The 17,500-nt window shown below is 43.4% G+C and overlaps 1 protein-coding gene across 1 annotated transcript in view; it reads right to left on the bottom strand.

The window, feature by feature from the left end:
* The window catches only part of grin2da (glutamate receptor, ionotropic, N-methyl D-aspartate 2D, a), a gene marked incomplete at both ends in the record, with an annotated part of 249,084 nt that overhangs the window by 91,005 nt on the left and 140,579 nt on the right, over window positions 1–17,500 (bottom strand). Inside the window, one exon of the mRNA XM_080442541.1 lies at window positions 1,664–1,869. Coding sequence (XP_080298667.1) covers window positions 1,664–1,869 — 206 coding nt within the window. The remainder of the gene's footprint in view (window positions 1–1,663; window positions 1,870–17,500) is intronic.

Here is a 17,500-nt window from a genome sequence, read left to right as displayed (position 1 = left end):
GACTGATGAGTGAGGATACATTTGCGCCTGTAAACCCGTTATGCAAATTAACCATTTTGGTACTTGGCTCATGAATCGAGATTTGCGTGTGCGTGTGTGTAATCTCTCAAGACAGATTCAAAGCTCCGCAGCTGAATCTGTCGGGAGCTCCTGTTACAACGTGTATACTCCTGTTACAATGTGTATAGTTAGGAATACTAGGAATGTAAACAAAGACATGTGGACCGGAAGTGGAGGGCTGAGGGCGGACGGCCAACATCCTGTTATCCACATTCTATTGGGAGGGCCCACTCCCCCCGGAGTGAAATTCAAAGGAAAAAAACAGCAGAGGGAGCTATTTTTTCCTTTTTTTTGACTATGGGTTCCCAGATTGGCCTGTGTGATCCTGCCCAAAAGAAATTTTCGGAATGCTGTGGTGTCACGTGACGCAACCAGTGCACCTCTGCTGCACGCTCAGCATAGCTCACAGCACCTCTTGTGCACCTTGTCAGTGATCAAACTCTCTACCGCCCCAGCCTATAGAGCATCGCAGTTCCCGCCCACTTCCTGGTTTTTCGTGGTGCCGGAAGGAACAACTCAATGCATTTTTCCCATTGACATTTCCAAAAATATTTATATCTATTAATTTAAGCCTCGAATCAAGCCATCATGACATGACATGAATCATGACCATAAAACGTTTTTTTCTGTGATTTTTTTTTATTTTATATTTAATTATATGATATACTATATTTAATAAATACCCTTTGTTTTGCCGTTTTCAAAAAAAAATAATCATAGAATCAAACGTTTTATGGTCATGATTCATGTCATGTCATGATGGCTTGATTCGAGGCTTAAATTAATAGATATAAATATTTTTGGAAATGTCAATGGGAAAAATGCATTGAGTTGTTCCTTCCGGCACCACGAAAAACCAGGAAGTGGGCGGGAACTGTGATGCTCTATAGTCCTTGTGGCAATTAGTTCTTCACTATGTCAGTATGTTAATTGTATGGATTACTGTGGATTGTATGATGCTATATCTGCGTATTTTAAGTAATGCCCTTGAAGGGTTCAATGTTGTGCCTGCATGATGCAATAACTCTGTATTACATCATATCTGTATCTTATAGGCTCTGCTTCCAGGGGTGCATGTTGTGATCTCAGAGTCTGCGTCATGCTCGCACACATAACATCTGTATCACAGGAGCAGAGTCACGCTGCCAAATGTATTGCGATATCATTGCAATAGATCGTTTATCTTGATGAAAGTGTCTGACTGAAATAAACCTGTGTAGGAGAATCGCCAAGGCGTATACAGTATGGTATATGCACACCAAAAGTGTTTAAATCGGGTTTAAATTCAAGTAAAACCTCTGGTGTGTCTCATGCCCTCTGTCTCTCTTGCCTCTCCAGTGGTTTGCAATTTCTGCCATATATTAGATTTACACAACTTATTCTGTGTGCTATTTTCTTTTCTACGGTATGTAGTAACTGAGGCATTCAGTTCGCCCCTCTCAACTTCCCTCTTTCTTTCTTTCTTTCTTTGCTTTTAACTGGTGTTGGTGGAGAATTGGCAAGGGATCCCTGGCATGTGGCAGAGCACAGAGTCCCTCTGTGTTGTGTTACCTGGTGTTGACGGGCATGCGGCAGGGCACAGAGTCCCTCTGTGTTGTGTTACCTGGTGTTGACGGGCATGCGGCAGGGCACAGAGTCCCGTATGCAGGAGCTGGTGCCAGGGTCCGCCGGCTCCACGATGACAAAGGGCCTCTCCTCCAGCGTGACCACCCTGAGGTGCTGGGTGTCGTCCAGGGGCTTCAGGAAGGAGCCGTAGCGAGACCAGGGGTGGTAGCGCAGCCGCAGCTGGCCGTTCTCCCACCAGCCCACCTGGAGGGACACACACACACATACACGCACACACACGCGCACACACACACACACACACACACACACACACACACACACACACACACACACACACACACACACACACACACACACACACACACACACACACACACACACACACACACACACACACACACACACACACACACACACACACACACACACATTAAGAGAGGCGGCTCAGAGTTGCATCGCTGGGCCGGTTGATCCAATGAACACAATTGGCAATTTGAGGGTGTCATGCTCTAACGCAGTGGTTCTCAATCGGTGGGTCGGGACCCCCCGGGACCCCAAGGACCACACTTTGAGAACAAGTGGTCTCCACCCTCCCACATGAAAGACTGTAGGCGTCAGCAGTGACAGGGACTACACACGTGTGGGGAAATGTGGGAATTGGCATAATAGTGATTAAATTGGGAGATAAAAGGGAAAATGACGAGGGGGAATGGAAAAAAAGTTTGCACAGACAATCGACCTATTGGGACACAAGTGAGATCACAAAAAAAACATGAAGCGTGAAGTGCCATGGTGCCTCAGCCATAATGTCATCACCTTGCAGGACTTGCCATAATCTTGCGTCATTCCCAAGAGGACATTTGGTCCTCAACAGAATGGAAGCGCGAGAGCGCATACAGTATCCACTCACACTTGCGCACGCACGCACACACGTTCACACGCTCACACTCACACACTTACACACACATTCACACACTCACACACTCACTCACACACACACACACACACTCACACACTCACACTTGTGCGTGTGTACTTCTACATTGTTATCACTCATTATAGTGATCTGTTGACGACCACATTAAACACGAGCATCCAAATTGAAATGTTACCGCACTTGGCAGTTACACAAGCCAGCCAAGTCCAAGACCACAAATCTCTCTCTCATCATTACCTCACTATCAATCTCTCCATCTTTCTTTGTTCTTTTCCACTCTTTCCATCATCACCCCTTCTCTCTCTCTCCGTCTCATGCTCACTGTATTTCTGCCAATCCCCCCCCCCCTCCCTCCCGCTCTCTCTGCTCCATAAAACCAGGTACAGCGGTCTATTTGAGGTGTACAACAACATCATGGAACTTCTTGATGTCACAGCCTCACATCTTGTCCTCTTATCCTCTTGTTCACCCTATTATGTCTTATGTACTAAACATGAAAAAAGGTTTTCTGAAGGCTCTGCTTTGAAAGAACACGTTCACATTCACACAGAGAAAAAAAATCACGTAACTGTGGAAGAAAAACCCCTTGAATGTACACAAAGATGCACATGACATGAGGGCAAACATGGACACACAAACAAGCCCGCCGAAACACAAAGCCGCATTCACACATACAGATGGGTGACAACTTAACAGTAACACCATTAAAACCGGGAAAGCATCTGTGTCATTTTAGATTTTAGATATATATAGCAAGTCTTTTCCGAAAACTCTGTGAAAACAGTGGTTTAGAACAGAGGTTCTCTAAAATATCAGATCTACAAGCTCACAGCTTGTCACTTTCAGAAAAAGCAGCTGTCACTTTAGTCACTTTTCCTATTACACTAGCTCAGGGCTACTCAACTTAAGATGGCTCAGGGGCCACTCAGCAAAATACCAAAAGTCCAAGGGGCCGCCATAAAAATTACGGTCCTATTTTGGATTTTTTGATTTTGTAACACACAAGAAAATGTACATTTTGACATCATATTCTTTTCACTGTACCAGTTTATTTTGTGTGTATGTCCAGTGGCATCAGTTCAGCAAAAGCTAAGGTATGGCAAGGTTAGGGTTGCCAACTCCCAGAGATTGAAATAAGGGACACCTATCCTGGGCGTGCGGCAAAGCCGCGCGGCCGGAAAAATGTGGGGGTCAAACCCCCCCAAAAACCCGAAATGCATAGAAAACTATGCATTATACCTGTAACAATTGACGCACCTGTATATATGTCTGTCTGTTTGTTTTTGAAAAATGTTTTAGCAACCCATATATTTGAACGGAAATGTATATTTTTATCCTGTGCTTAAAAAAAATAAAAATAAAAATGTGACCATGAGGGGGGCTGCCAAGACGCTGCGTTCGGGCCGCATGCGGCCCGCGGGCCGCGGGTTGAGTAGCGACTAGCTAGTTAAGCAGCCTTATAGTGACTGAAGCTCCCGCCATCCTTTCCACCATAACGAACCCTCTCTTCATAGTCACTTAGATCTTTTCCTCTTGCCATCTGGGTCCACAATCAAAGCCAACTTGGCCTGCACATCGTTTGTATACATGGCACAGTGCATGATAGGATGTTAATTCCTTAATTGAATCATCATGCAGTCCAGCTGTATGGAAGTGTCTGCATTTGGTATTTTTCTCCACTCATTTATTCAGGTTTTTACCTTTAATTTGTCACCTGCGGTGGTGTAAAGTAACTACCGTCAGTACATTTACTCAAGCACTGTACTTGAGTGCAATGTTGAGGTACAGACCCCTGGGGCACCCCAGTCAACAAAGTACAGTATATAGGGTTAAAGTTATTAAAGTGCCAGTTCACATCTTAGCAACTATCACAAAGCATTCGCAGCCCACCCATTTCATCACTTAACGCACCTAATACTCAAGTAAAGTAAAGTAAAGAGAAAATAGCAGCCAGGAGAATGAGACTAGCAAAACACTGCCAAAGACTGCCAGAGCTGCCAGCCAGCAAATTGGTGCTGTGGGAACCAACACACGGGCACCGGTCAACGAGGACGTCCCACACCAACATACGTGTGGATGTACTCAAGAAAGACGCAGGTGTGCAAAGCACCAACGAGCTGGCCAGATGTATGGAAACCCGGGATGACTGGAAGCGATGGTGGAGGGCTCGTCTGAGGACGACCTAGAGAGAAAGTACATATACTCTAAAAAATACTAAAGTAAAGGTACTTCTTTACTGTCCAGCACTGGCAATCACAAATTAATTTCTGTGTTTTGAGGCTAATGCCCAGAGCATTTAGAGGCTGCAGCCAGGGAACGCGCTGCCTCTCATATTTGGAGCGGTGCTGAACAATGTCCAGTCCAAGTAGAGAGAAGTAAATTGACATAAAATTCATAAAGGTTATTTTTAAACTTTGGGCTTTTTGAGAAAATATTTAGGGCTGCAGGCCAAAACGCCAAACTGTGCTGGGTCACATTTTGTGTAAAGCGATGATCAGTGCCTGTGCTGTTCTATCCAGTCTGGCAAGAAGCAGATCATTTCAATAGAATGCTGATTAATTATATTTTAAAATGGATTAATTAAATTTCCCTTTCGCAACGCTCCCAGGTGGGTTCTCTTTTGAGAGGAAGAAAAAAGACACAACACAAAAGAACTAGGTTGAATTAGTTAATCTTCCCTTCTTTTCTCTTCTTATAATTTATATATAGCAGGTCTACAAGCTTCACATCGCTTTTTCTTTTTTGTTAAGGGAATTTATTTATTTATTGGGCATGTTAGGCGAAAATCTTCAACCATAGTTGAAAGTTGTTGAAATACATGTGGGACCCATGCTGTACCAACCAATATCTGCCCTTGCTCTCCTGCATTAGAATCGCTGTGCTCAAGCAACAATACTGAGATTCCAGTGGAAGAAAAAAATGTATTTACAGTATATATATATATAAAAAAGAAACAGCCTGCTGGGTGTTAAATCCGTGAAATGGTTCCAAGAGAAGGAATTGGAAATACGGCGAGGGAGCTCTGATGGTGATTACTTCAGCAGAGGCTGTGGTTTCATGGATGACGGCTGGATGAACATTCACTCATCCCAGTGAGACGTACCTGTCTGTGTGTCTTCATCACATACTGTAATGTTATATAAGGCACTGATTCTCAAACCCTTTTTTTCTTTCGGTACGTCGGCCTTCCTCAGCGTTTTAAAAACTGAAAAACACCTTGCAATAATAAACGTCAAGAATCTCTTTCTATATAGATAAGTGATTTCTGATTTCTTCGTTTTGTATTTTCTAGGTGCACCGGGTCTACAAGCTCAAAATACTGTACATCGTGTTGCGAAGCGTTGGGAGCTTTGGTGAGTGTTTGGCTGATGTTGAATCAGAATATGGAATGGGGTTCAAGTGGTAAAAAAAACACCCCACTTGAACCACCACTATGAAGCTCTGGCTCCCTGTGGGTGTTCTCTGCACCCACGGCTTGTTCAGCTGCTCCTGCGATCGGCAAAACACACTCCATGATTCAGTTCAATGGACTTCAATTCAGCCATTTTGCACTCCTGGGAAATGGCTGGGGTTCAGACAAATGAGGCTTTAGTGCGACCATGGGGCCAGGACAGGAGATTATAACTCCAGTTTCCACCAGCAGGACATCTATCACCCATGCTGCTCATCTGCTGTCATCTTTTACCTTAAAGAGTTAGTGGCAAAGTATTCATAATCAATATTTCAAATGACGCTGTATGAAATATGTCAGCTATTTGTTCCTTTCTTTTGTTACTTTGCCAATGTGGGAGTGGTGGTGTATGTGAGTCATCATGAAAGACGATTTCATGTGACATAACGATTTTCATGTCATATTATGTCATATTCTAGCCACAGATTTTTCAATATTAATGACGAACTACACCTGTTCACCTGTATTGAGTATAACATTGAATTAAAGTTGAAGTTTCTGTCCTTTTTGTTGATTTATTTTGTTTGTTGACAGCAACAAAATATGTCATTGCACAGCACACACTGGTCAAAAGGATGACCCCCCCCCCCCTAAAAAAAAGAAGCTTATTTCGTAGAGTTCCTATTGATTGGAGTCAAAATGTTTCAGAATGTTTTGAAGTATATGTGACGGCCGCCTGGGCCTTTGCTATAGGAGTATGTGTGGGTGTGTGTCAGTACATTTCCATTGCAGTGCTGACTTGGAGGGTGGAGTTGGAGATGATTGGAAGGGGAGACACCTGGCCATTGTCTCCTCAGACACTATAAAATACCTGCTCAAATGATATTCTTTCTCTTCAGTCCTCCTGAGGCCGCTGGAGCGGACACACCGAAGAGCACTGTCTGCTCATGTTGCTTTAATTATGCTTAGTTGAATTAAGTTAATTATGTTCAGTTGAATCCAGTTGCTTTACCTTTATGATCATTTAAAATCATTTATCAATAAAAAGCACTTATTTTTGGCAAACCTCTGTGTCGTTTCCCCTTTTTTGTTGTGGCCTTGGAGCCAGGCCATAACAAATGGGGGCTCGTCTAAAACGGAAACATTTTGTAAACTACAAAGTTTGAGTAGGCCTATTGTAGTTTGCTTGTGTTCAACAAGCAGAGTTCAGGTTCGCACCTACCCTTGGTGGCAGCAGGGGGGTGGGGCCGTGGGAATTGGGAAAGCCGCTGGTGACGTCAGTGCTGGGGATTCCCTACCGGCATTCTTTGGGGAGCGATCGGAGGTCGGAGAATTTGTTAAAGGTCTGGTGACATAAGAGCGTAAGTATAGTTATTTTGCAAATCGGTTTTATTGAGCCAACTCAGGTAGGAATAGCGCGTTTCCCCTTGGGATTCGTGAGCGGGTAAAAAGTAGTGTGGGGTGAAAGTGGCTGGGAGCATGTCCCTAGTTTTGGGGGGTTGCCAGCTTGCTGGTCGCTTTTCCACGCTAGCGGGTTTTGGTGCGTAAGTACCTGGCCGCAGAAACCCTCAGAAGACCAGAGCGCAGTTAGATACATTTTTGGTATAGGCAGTCAGTGGGGAGGCTCAATTTAATTGATTTGTTTTCTGTTGCGTTCTTTTGTCACTAGAGGTTTTTGGTTTAATTATTTTTTTTTTTTTGTGTGTTTGGATGTTTTTCAAAAGTAAAAAAAAAAAAAAAAAAAAAAAAAGTAATGGAGGTTACTGATTTATTCTTGACTCCGTCGGAGGAGGGGTTAGGTGCCTGCACCAAAGATCAGCTCATTTTAATTGCAGAGCATTATGCAATTGAAATTGGCGATAAAAGGTCCAGGAAGGACAATATCAAAGATTATGGACAGCTTATATGAGCAAAAGGTGGGTGTTGACCCCACCTCCGACAGTAACTGGGCAGGCTGAGGTTAAGGAGAGTGTACCATCTGTGGCTGTCTTAACCTTTGAACAACAGGAACAATTATTGAATTTGCAATTACAACTGCAAGTACAGTTAAAGGAGAAGGAAGTACAGTTAAAGGAGAAGGATTTGGCTCAAGATGGTGAGGGATGGAAAGTTAAGTGAGGTGAAAAGGGAATCAGGTGATAAGGACAGGATCTTAAAAAGTCTACGGTTAGTCCCCAAATTTAACGAGAAGGAGGTGGAGGTGTTTTTCACTTTATTCGAGCGGGTGGCAGACGCTAGGGACTGGAGTGATGCAGACCGCACGGTCCTGTTGCAGTGTGTGCTGACTGGTCGTGCACAGGAGGCGTTTGCTTCACTGTCGGCACGGGACAGTTGTAAGTACACAGAGGTGAAAGCCGCAGTGCTTCGTACCTACAAATTAGTACCCGAGGCTTACCGCCCGCGGTTTAGAACGTGGCAGCGAGGCAATAGATCCTACTTGGAGTTTGCCCGTGACCTGTCCACACACTTTAATCGTTGGTGTGTAGCCTCAGGAGTCGATGACTATGATGATCTGGCAGATCTGATTGTACTTGAACAATTCAAAAACTCAGTCCCTGAGCAAGTGGCCGTTCATATAAGTGAGCAGAAGGCACAGACTGCAGCTGAAGCTGCGGCACTCGCCGATGAGTTCTCGTTAATGCGTAAGGGATGTGGGGACAACCGCAGATTTACTGGTGGATTTGGGGGTGGCAGAGAAGCTGGCCAAGTTATTGGGGGAAAATATTTCCCTGGTAGGACCAGTGGGGCATGGAGTGCGGAGCACAAGAGTGGACAGAACGGGGTAACGGTAATTTTGGGAAATGATGTGGCGGGGGAACGGGTGTGGGCGGATCATGGGGTTCAGCCTGTAAGCCCGGTTCTGGTCCCAGTACCATTGATTACCAAGGGCCCTGATGAGAATGAGAAACTTTTCCCTGATGTGTTTCAGGCATGCGCTATGACGCGTGCCATGAAAAAGCCAGTGACAGTGCCGAGAATCGGGGGGAGACAGAATCAGAGGGTGGTGTCATGGATGGGGTGTTGTTGTCTTTGGCTGACACTCCAGTGTCTATTCCACTCAGTGAATTGGTGAGTGAGCAGACATCAGATCCCACATTGAAGGATCTATTCCAGATGGTGCTCCCCAAAAGTGAGGTGAATAATCTTGCACAGGGTTATTTCATGGAGAATGAGGTGCTGCTGCGCAAATGGGTGCCGCATGGCGAGGGGTTCATTGGAGATCCTATTTATCAAATTGTGGTTCCCTCCAAATTTCGTGACTTAGTCAGCTAGGTTGCTCATGATGAGTCGGGACATATGGGAGTGGGGAAAACATATGACCGTGTTCTGACACTTTTTTTCTGGCCTCAGGTTAAGAAAAGTGTTGCCGGCTACATTAAAACATGTCATACCTGTCAGTTAACGGGAAAGCCAAATCAGTCCATCAAAGTGGCCCCTCTGTATCCTATTCCAGCTATTTCCCAGCCGTTTGAGCATTTGATTGTGGACTGTGTAGGCCCTCTGCCTTGCGCCAAGTCTGGTGCAAAGTATTTGTTGACCGTGATGTGCCAGAGCACCAGATATCCTGCTGCGTATCCATTACGCACGGTTACAGCGAAGTCAGTGGTGCGTGCGCTCACTCAGTTTATTTCAATCTTCGGGATTCCGATTACGATCCAGAGTGACCAGGGTTCTAATTTTACCTCTCATTTGTTTGCCCAAGTGTTGAAACAACTGAAGGTTAAACACAACAAAGCGTCGGCGTACCACGCGCAAAGCCAAGGGGCGCTTGAACGTTTCCATCAGACATTAAAATCATTGATGCGGGGATATTGTGTTCAGATGGAGGCAGACTGGGAGGATGGGTTACCATGGTTATTACTCGCTGCTAGAGAAGTAACGCAGGAGAGTTTGGGTTTTAGTCCAAACAAACTTGTGTTTGGTCATACAGTGAGAGGACCATTAGCGGTTCTACAAGACGATTGGAAAGAGGTTGATCCGCCTAACAATGTAATTGATTACGTAAATGGATTTAGGCACAGACTTTATTCGGCTACGGAGTTGGCAAAGGAAAGACTGCATTCTGCACAAAAGAAAATGAAACGTTTGTATGACCGTAGAGCTGAGCAGCGTGTTTTTAGTCCAGGTGACCAAGTTTTAGCTTTATTGCCTATTGTAGGTTCACCGTTCCAGGCTAAATTTATGGGACCATATAATGTGGTTAAACAGCTGACAGAGCAAAATTATCTTGTTGCCACTCCAGGTCGTCGTAAGCAAAATCAGTTGTGCCATGTTAACCTTTTAAAACCATATCTTGCCCGCGCAGCGTTGAATTGCACTCGCCCTGTGTGTGTTAGTAACGCACACGGGCTGAAAATGAAAACGAAAGCGAATAATGATGCATTTTGTGAGGATGGTTTGACCAAATCATGACACCGCGCTGTTGTCCGGCCGATTAAAAAATTCTGAGGTATTGGCGGATCTAAATGGTGTTTTGTCTCATGTATCAGAGTCACAGCGCGCAGAGTTGGTGGAGCTGATACATATTGAGTACCCAAGCTTGTTTGGGGATGTTCCATCTATTACGCATGTGATAGAACATGATATTGAGGTGACAGATCCTAAACCTATAAGACAGCGGTTTTATAGGGTAAGTCCAGAGAAGCGCACATTTTTGGATTCTGAAATTGATTACATGCTAAAGAATTACATTGCTGAACATTCTGCATCGAGTTGGGCATCACCATGTCTACTCGTTCCAAAATCGGACGTGACGTTTCGTTTTTGTTCAGATTTCAGAAAAGTAAATAACGTTACGAAACCTGACTCGTACCCTTTACCCTGTATGGATGACTGCATTGACCAGGTCGGGGCTGCAAAGTTCATCAGTAAGTTTGATCTTTTAAAAGGGTATTGGCAGGTTCCCTTGTCAAAGCGCGCACGGGAAATAGCCGCGTTTATTACTCCGTCTGGACTGTACTCGTATTCTGTTATGCCTTTCGGGTTACGCAACGCGCCGGCAACGTTTCAACGTTTAATGAATAAAGTGGTTGGTAACCTGGAAGGTTGTGCAGTGTACTTAGATGACGTGGTAATTTACTCAGACACTTGGTCTTCTCACATGAAGCGCATAGGAGCACTGTTTAGGCGCTTGGCTGAGGCGCGCCTTACTGTGAATTTGGCCAAGTGTGATTTTGCGCGTGCCACTGTGACGTACCTTGGTCGCCAGGTGGGACAGGGTGAAGTGCGTCCAGTGCGTGCAAAAGTAGAAGCAGTTGAAAAGTACCCACCACCAACAACAAAAAAAGAATTGCAAAGATATCTAGGTTTTATAGGATATTATAGAGCCTTCTGTAGAAACTTTTCAACTGTAGTGGCACCGCTGACTGACCTGCTTAAGGGTAATGTAAAATACATCTGGTCTCCTGTTTGTCAGCTGGCTTTTGAAAGTGCCAAGAAGATCCTCTATAATGCTCCTGTTCTAGCTGCTCCACACATGGAAAGGCCTTTTAAACTGCAGGTTGATGCCAGTCATGTGGGTGCAGGTGGAGTTTTGCTACAGGAGGATGAATTGGGCATTGAAAAACCTGTGTTTTTTTTCAAATAAATTTAACGGGTATCAATTGAATTACTCAGTGATTGAAAAGGAAGCTTTGGCTTTGATATGGTCTTTGCTCTACTTTGAGGTTTATGTGGGTTCTGGACCTGTGGTGGTGTACACAGACCATAATCCATTAACCTTTTTGCATTCACTGCACAGTCCAAATCAGAGGCTGATTAGGTGGTCCTTATTTCTTCAGTGCTACACATTAGATATTCGCCATGTAAAAGGAAAAGATAATGTGGTGGCGGACGCTTTGTCTAGAGCCCCATGTAACTAATTCTGTGTTCATTTTCAGTTTTTGCATAATGCCTTAACTTTTCTCTTAAAGGCTCCAAGGTACCAGTTGCTGAGGGGGGTGGGGCAGAAGCAGAATATAGATGTGAACTGGGGGGGTTAGTTTCGAAGGGGGTTAATTTTTGTAAATATTTGCACATTTGTAGGTGATTTATGTAGCCATAAAGTTTGGGTCAGGGTTCCCTTTGGGACCCTGTTTTGAAGGGGGGGGGGGTGTGACGGCCCCCTGGGCCTTTGCTATAGGAGTATGTGTGGGTGTGTGTCAGTACATTTCCATTGCAGTGCTGACTTGGAGGGTGGAGTTGGAGATGATTGGAAGGGGAGACACCTGGCCATTGTCTCCTCAGACACTATAAAATACCTGCTATAATGATATTCTTTCTCTTCAGTCCTCCTGAGGCCGCTGGAGCGGACACACCGAAGAGCACTGTCTGCTCATGTTGCTTTAATTATGCTTAGTTGAATTAAGTTAATTATGTTCAGTTGAATCCAGTTGCTTTACCTTTATGATCATTTAAAATAATTTATCAATAAAAAGCACTTATTTTTGGCAAACCTCCGTGTCGTTTCCCTTTTTTGTTGTGGCCTTGGAGCCAGGCCATAACAAAAGGGCTTAAGAGGTTACGTGTGCAACCAACCCACAGAGACAGCCTGAGCCGCTTGACACTGCTGTGTGTCATCCATCCAGCTGGCTCATGTAGAGACAGAGTGCTTCTCTCAGTAGCAGCACTCGCCGGAAGCATTGAGCTTATGGAGGAGAGCCTGCAAAAGGTCATGCTGTGTGAGTCTGTGCACTCTCCTATTGAAACAGACATCCACACTGAAACAGCTGTGGGGAGCAACAAGTCCCCGGGTTCAAGGCCAACGGTTACTCAGTGCGGTGACACTGTGCGTGCGTGCGTGCGTGCGCGTGTGTGTGTGTGTGTGTGTGTGTGCGTGCGCGTATGTGTGAGTGTATGTGTGCGCGTGCGTGTGGTGAGTCATTTTTGGGTGGTGGGGGGTGTCTACGTGCCAGGCAAAGTCTCAATTTTCTTTTCTTCTCCCCAATTTCCTCGTTGCCAATTCCCCCATGTGTTCTGCGGTCCCCGTCAATGCCAACCCCAACCCCCCACCCCCGGTTGGCACGAGGACAGTGTTTGAGGACTACGTGCCTTCTCTGATACACCAATGAGTCAGCAGTCTCTCCTTTTCACCATGACAGCCAGGAGTTTCAATGGAGAGGAGTGTGTAACACGTGCTGAACAGACTCCCCCTCAGCAGTGATGAAGGAACTAAGCACATTTTGTTGGAAACCTCTCCATATTCTAACTTTTTGTATTTTTTCGTAAATTAACGCCCTACTTGAACATACTACAGCGTCAGACAAAAGCATCAAAAGTAGCAGATCCACAAGCTCGAAATACAGCGCGAAGAGACGCGTTTCGAGCTTGTCCATCTGCTACTTTTGCCGTTTTTTTATTTGAATCCTGAAAAGTAACAGTTGTGGACATGAGGTTTCCACCCGACAGAGACGATTTACTCAAGTACTGTTCAATTTTGAGGTAATTTTACTTTTGAGTATTGCCATTTTTTCGATACGTTATACTTCTACTACACTGCATCTCAGAGCCAAATATTCTACTTTTCACTCCACTACAATTATTTGAAAACTTTAGTTACACTTGATTATACATTATTCATACAAATCAACCTTACTTCAACCACTATATTTACTTTGGCTTTACTTTGGTGTGTCACATTTGATCAGCTATGATCCAAAAACTAGTACTTTTATTATGGTACTTCAAGTATATTCTGATGCCAACAATTTTGCACTTTTATCCAAGTAAAATACAGGACTTTTACTTGTAACAAGAGCATTTTCTACATTGTGGTATTACAGTACTTTTACTTAAGTACAAATCTGAGTACTTCTTCCACCACAGCCCTTTAGTCTTTTGTGCAGCATTTTTTTATATTACTGTTTAGTCTGATGATAGGTTCTCGGTTTACCTATGATCCTAGTTTACTATTTCTATGCATTTGATGTATTACCTGGATTAAGTACGTCTGCTAAATGCCTAAATGCCTAAATTGTAAATGGGTGGATATTGTCACTGTCAGGTGGAAACCTTGTATGTCCAAAACTGTTATACTTTCCAGGAACACTGACACAGACTTAGAAGCACAGACAGGAAGACATACAAGCAATAACTTAATACAAGTTTTAGCTTGTTACTAAAATATATAAAAATGAAATACTAAGGTGAAAAATAATTACAAACAGATACACAATGGAGCGTGATTGTGGATTTGAACTACGCAAACAATGGCACTGAAACAAGGCTTTAAAATGCATTGAGGGAGTCGTGGACATGAAAAGCAAAAAAGGATTTACCAACCTCAGTGTTTGCAATACGGCTTTTTAAGTAAAAGTAAGTCATTAGATCTCGTGCGGCTCTCGTTTTCCCCAGACAATGTCTCAGACGGATACAAAGGATGTTTCTCAATGAGGGTTTTAAAAATAAATACAAACCAATGTTGACGACATGCCCGCGCCCGATCGGAAGCAAAGATGGGAGTTTGGTGAAGGCCATTACATTCGATGTCATCTGAGGGCTTAAATGTGGTGTAAAGCACAATCTGTCTGTCAGTTTGTTCCACTTTAAACTATCTTTATATCAATTTCACAGTGCTGAAAATTGTAACCCATCATCCGTTCCTTTATTCAGTGGAAAAAGCCTTGAAAGAGCATGGGGGGGAGATGCATCACGAGACGATAGGAAGCAAAAACCACCACTCCCAGAAGATGAAGCAGCTTTAGTTTCCTGCCTCTTACACCATGCAGCATTAAATATTGAGAATGTCTCCTGACTGAAATGCAGTCCAGATGTACTACTCGAGTGGAAAAAAACGACAAAAAGAAAACAAAGTGCCGTGCAAAAAGATTCGAGAAAGAATGGTGAAATCATGAATAAAATGGTGAAATATACTGTAGAATAGTGAAACCATGAATAAAAGAAAAAGTTCCTAAAAGTTCCTAAAAGTCTGTCTGTGTATCTTCTTTTCAGTACATATACAGTATTATCCACTGTAGAACCTTCTGGTATTTATGCCGCACCTACTGTAGTTTCTAAGCCGAAGAACGGATTTCAGGAGATTTGAACGAAGGCTCAGGGAGATGTTGTTGACACCTCAAGTTGGCAGAAAACTGCCACCCAATTTAACCCATTAAGACCTGAAGCGGATTCTACAAAATGTCTTCTAAATCCTAACAGTTTTCTGAAACACTTATGTTGCTATATCAGTGGTTCTCAAACCTTTTCATGTCAAGGACCCCCAAAATTACATGTATTTGGACGCCGAGCCCCATCTCAACATATTTTGTTCCAGGGACCCCCATGAAGCAAAGATTTGAGGTAAAATGTTCTGTTTAAAAGAATATATAAAAAAATACCAGATCTACAAGCTGAGCTTGTTCATCTGCTTGTATATGAGCTTATATATCTGCTATTTTTGAATAACCAAATAACGCTTTTTGGCTAAAAATCTAAAATGACACATAATGCTTTCCCGGTCTTAAGGGGTTAAATTAATTATTCACGCCTTCTTATGTCTAATTAGGACGACTAGTATAATTAGGCTATCCAAGCTGAAGTTGATTTGCATTGAGAGCAGATGTTAATTTTCTTAAAAGGTTCAAGACTGATGAAGGAAGATTGCAGATGAGTTGGCAGTTAATTTAACAGAGAAAAAGAAAGTTAGAATGTACTGCAATGTCTAGATCCATTCCTGCCACTATATTCAATGATTTGTGCTCGATAAAATGTCAATATGTGTGGATGAAGAATTTGGCTTTAGACACAAACAGCAGTGTTTGACGGCACCGTGGAAGTTCCATGCTAATCACCGGGCCAACTAAGGAATATCTAAACATGACTGACCTTAAAAGGAGTAGCTCATAGACATAAATATCATTTTAACAAAAGGAAACCGACATCTAGTACGAGCTTTGCTCTATGCTGCTCGGTTGTCAATCCTCAATAAATGGATCGATGACAGTCTTCCAAGTGTCCTACTATGGTTTGAAAAAGTGTTACGTTTAATGCCCTTGGAGAGACTATGCATATGTTCTACGGGGTACCTTGTCCGAATTTGTAGAAGCATGGCTGCCCTTAGCCCCATATATAGGGAATGAGTGGCTTAATGTCTTGTGTATTGGAGTGACGGAGGATGTCAGTTAGTTGCCATACTAATTGGGAGGCAGGGGAGGGATACAAATGGTAGAGCTCTATATGGGAGTGAGGTTGTTGGCACTTGGCAGCAATATTGTGATGATTATTATACTGTATTTTCATGATGTATTTGGTGTGAAGTCTTTTATGATTTGTCTTTTTCTTTTGTGTTTCTGTCTTTATTATATTGTTATGTTGGGCTATGCTGTGCCCTATGTCCTGTCATGCTCGTGGTGTATTGTCTACCTTTTTGTCTAATAAAAAAAATATTGTAACAGAAAAGGAGTAGTTCACCCCAAAAATGACTTATTTTCTATCAATTATACACCCCATGAAGCCCTCAATTCATGGAGATCTATTTTGTTATCGTCATCAAATTATTGGTTTAGGAATGTGACAAAAAACTAAAGAAATCTCCAAGAATTCACGGCTTCATGGGGTGTGTAATTGATAGAAAATAAGCAATTTTCTAAAATAGACCAAGGAACTGGACTATTCGACTCTATCTCAAACTCCCCTGCAGTTGCACATGCGCATACATCAAAATCAAAATCTACTTTTTCTTCTCCATTAACGTGACAGTTGATCACAGTTTTGGAATATCTGCATACAAATTCATTTTTGGAACATTACACAGTTGCAGTAGCTGCTAGTTCTGGACCCCAGGAAGACTAGCGACCACTTTGTGGAAGCTAATGTAGCCTCTTTACCAGCCTTTAATACTCGTCTGCAAAGAGAAAAGCCTGGTCACGGCCTAATGAGTGTGTCTATAGATGGGTTTCCGCGCGACGTCATCACAGAGCAGAGTGCGCAATCTGCGCATGCGGGTGGTAGAACGAACCGGAAGCGCCATTCACTCTGTTGTTATTTTCGGGATTTAGATAGGCATAATGCTGCTATTTTAGGCATAATAGGCATAATGCTGCTATTATATACAAACAGATCCAACTTCCGACAAATCATTTTTATTGAGTAAAGAAGATATTACAAACTGCATCATTTAATCTACTTTCATTAAACCCGGTGAAGACCATTTATTTTATGAATGTACATTTGACTAGAGCTGCTGCGGGTAATAGCGCCCTCTACTGCTCAACCCTCCACTGCGCGCGCATCATCCTCTCATGTTTACAAACAGGAAACCCATCTATAGGGGCGGGAATTCCGTCGTAGGTATTTCCCCCGGAAACTATCTTTTTCGACCAATTACAACACTCGTTTCATTCACGGTGTCAACAAACTTTTTTCCTTGGGCGGTACTTCCGCCACATTCCGGTACTTCCGTTTAGACACTCAACCGCCTAGGTCTTGCCCAGCGTTAAGCTAATGGGGATCCTAATAAAGAAGAAAGAATACTGTATGACAACTTTACAGTTCCTTCTTATGACCCTCATCAGATAGTTTTACTGCATTCGGACACAAATTGCTGGCAAAAGCATTCCTAGGTAACGTCC

This window comes from Gymnoscopelus braueri, assembly GCF_963280865.1.
Source record: "Gymnoscopelus braueri genome assembly, chromosome: 11".
Taxonomy (NCBI): Eukaryota; Metazoa; Chordata; class Actinopteri; order Myctophiformes; family Myctophidae; genus Gymnoscopelus; species Gymnoscopelus braueri.
Note: the sequence above shows the minus strand (reverse complement) of the source record. Positions and strands in the feature narration are given on the sequence as shown.